Source organism: Propithecus coquereli, unplaced genomic scaffold (genome assembly GCF_000956105.1).
Source record: "Propithecus coquereli isolate 6110/MARCELLA unplaced genomic scaffold, Pcoq_1.0 Scaffold113, whole genome shotgun sequence".
In the NCBI taxonomy this organism is placed as follows: Eukaryota; Metazoa; Chordata; class Mammalia; order Primates; family Indriidae; genus Propithecus; species Propithecus coquereli.
Genome location: NW_012135303.1, coordinates 4,811,942 through 4,813,788, shown reverse-complemented (window position 1 = coordinate 4,813,788; position 1,847 = coordinate 4,811,942). Strand labels below are relative to the sequence as shown.

At 36.8% G+C, this 1,847-nt stretch overlaps 1 protein-coding gene across 1 annotated transcript in view; it reads left to right on the top strand.

The window, feature by feature from the left end:
- The window catches only part of SGOL2 (shugoshin-like 2 (S. pombe)), a 69,209-nt gene that overhangs the window by 15,546 nt on the left and 51,816 nt on the right, over positions 1-1,847 (top strand). The window contains exon 5 of the mRNA XM_012655463.1: positions 656-741. Coding sequence (XP_012510917.1) covers positions 656-741 — 86 coding nt within the window. The remainder of the gene's footprint in view (positions 1-655; positions 742-1,847) is intronic.

Here is a 1,847-nt window from a genome sequence, read left to right as displayed (position 1 = left end):
CATAATACATATGTAAACATGAACATATTGCATATATAAGTAGAGATATCGTGTATGTGTGGGTATACGCATATGTAGCAGTCTCCAACCTTTTTGGCATCAGGGACCAGTTTCATGGAAGACAATTTTTCCATGGACGAGGGGGGCAGAGCTCAGGCAGTGATGTGAGGGATGGGGAGCGGCTCTATATACAGATGAAGCTAGCTCTGGCTTGCCCAGCACTCACCGCCTGCTGTGTGTCTGGTTCCTAAGTTTCATGGAAGACAATTTTTCCATGGGACAAGGCGGAGGGTAGGGGGAGGCAGAGCTCAGGCTGTGATGTGTGGCCTGGTTCTTAACAGGCCACAGAGTGGTACCGGGCCATAACCGGGGGGTTGGGGACTGCAGCACGTAATTTATTCCTGTGCATAGAAGAATGTTTGGAAGGCCATGTACCAAAATATTGGTAGTTATTATCTTTGGTTGGGATGATTAAGGATGAACTGTGTTTTAACCTTATCATCACATTATTCTCATTAAATTATTGAAGGCTAATGTAAGAATTGTTCTTTTACTATAGATGTCATTCTATAATTTGGTACTTCAAAAACAAACATGATTTAATGAGGTTAGAAACTTTTTTTCTTTGCATTTCCTTTGTTCTTTTCAAAAATAGTTCCATCAGAGTTCCTTTCTACTGTCAGCTAGCAAGAAGAAACGGATTAGTAAACAGTGCAAGTTGATGCGTCTTCCATTTGCAAGGTAAATATGGGCTTGAATTACACCGGTTCAGAGTACATAGATTTTATATATAACACAGTGTTTGTGTGCATTGTACAGTGTTCAGGATTCATCAACCTGTAGTTGCCTATTAAGGTGGGAATGAAAATGGTATAGGTTGTGTCTCCAGGACTCCAAGGAAACTTACCCTCAATTCAATAACGAAGTTCATCTGTAGTGTCCTGCTACTTTTCATTTTCTTTTTTTTTCTTTTCCTCCAGGTCACCACTGGCCCCATCTTGTTTTTTGCTGGGTAAATCAGATGACTGTTTCTACCTTTACTATCTTGTGTACCTGCCCCAAGCTTCAAAGTTAACTCTGATCTGTTATTCTCCTCTTGTCTAAAATTCTCATTTTTCAATTAATTCGATTGTAAGTCATAGAAAGTACAGTATTTCAAACCTGTCATTTTAGGGGTCAATTCATTGAGGCCCAGAGAAGTGAAATGACTGAGCTAATTAATAGCATTAACCAGAATTCTCTTGTCTCTTTTAGACAGTGTTCTTTCTCTTATACAACTTATAGGTTTAATGCTTTTACTTAAGTGCACAAGTCAATGTGCTTATACATTGAAATGCTATGTGTACCATACTAAAAAATTCTCATATCTGCTGGGTCACTTTCTATTCATTCTAGTTTGTTCCATTGATTTGCCTATTATGTGTACTATTAAATACACTGTGTACCAGTAAATTTTAATTGCTGTAGTTTTAAAATAGTAAATTTTGTTGTCTTTTAGGTCCTTAGTTCTTTTTCAAAAATATATCGATTGTCATTATACACATACTGTTTCGTATAGACATACAAATCAAGTGTCAACTTGCTTTCCAAAAAATTTTATTGTGTGTTTTTAAGTGAACTGTTGTTTGAAATGTAATATACATATCAGAACATGGTAGATTTTCACAAAGTGAACACTGTTATATAACCAATACCCATACCAAGAAACAGTATATTACCAGTATCTCAGATACTCCCTTGTACCCCCTTTCTAGTCATTACCCAACACGCACCCAAAGATAAATAATATCCTGACATCTAACATCATAGATTGGTTAATTTTGCAAGGTTTTGAACTTCATATAATG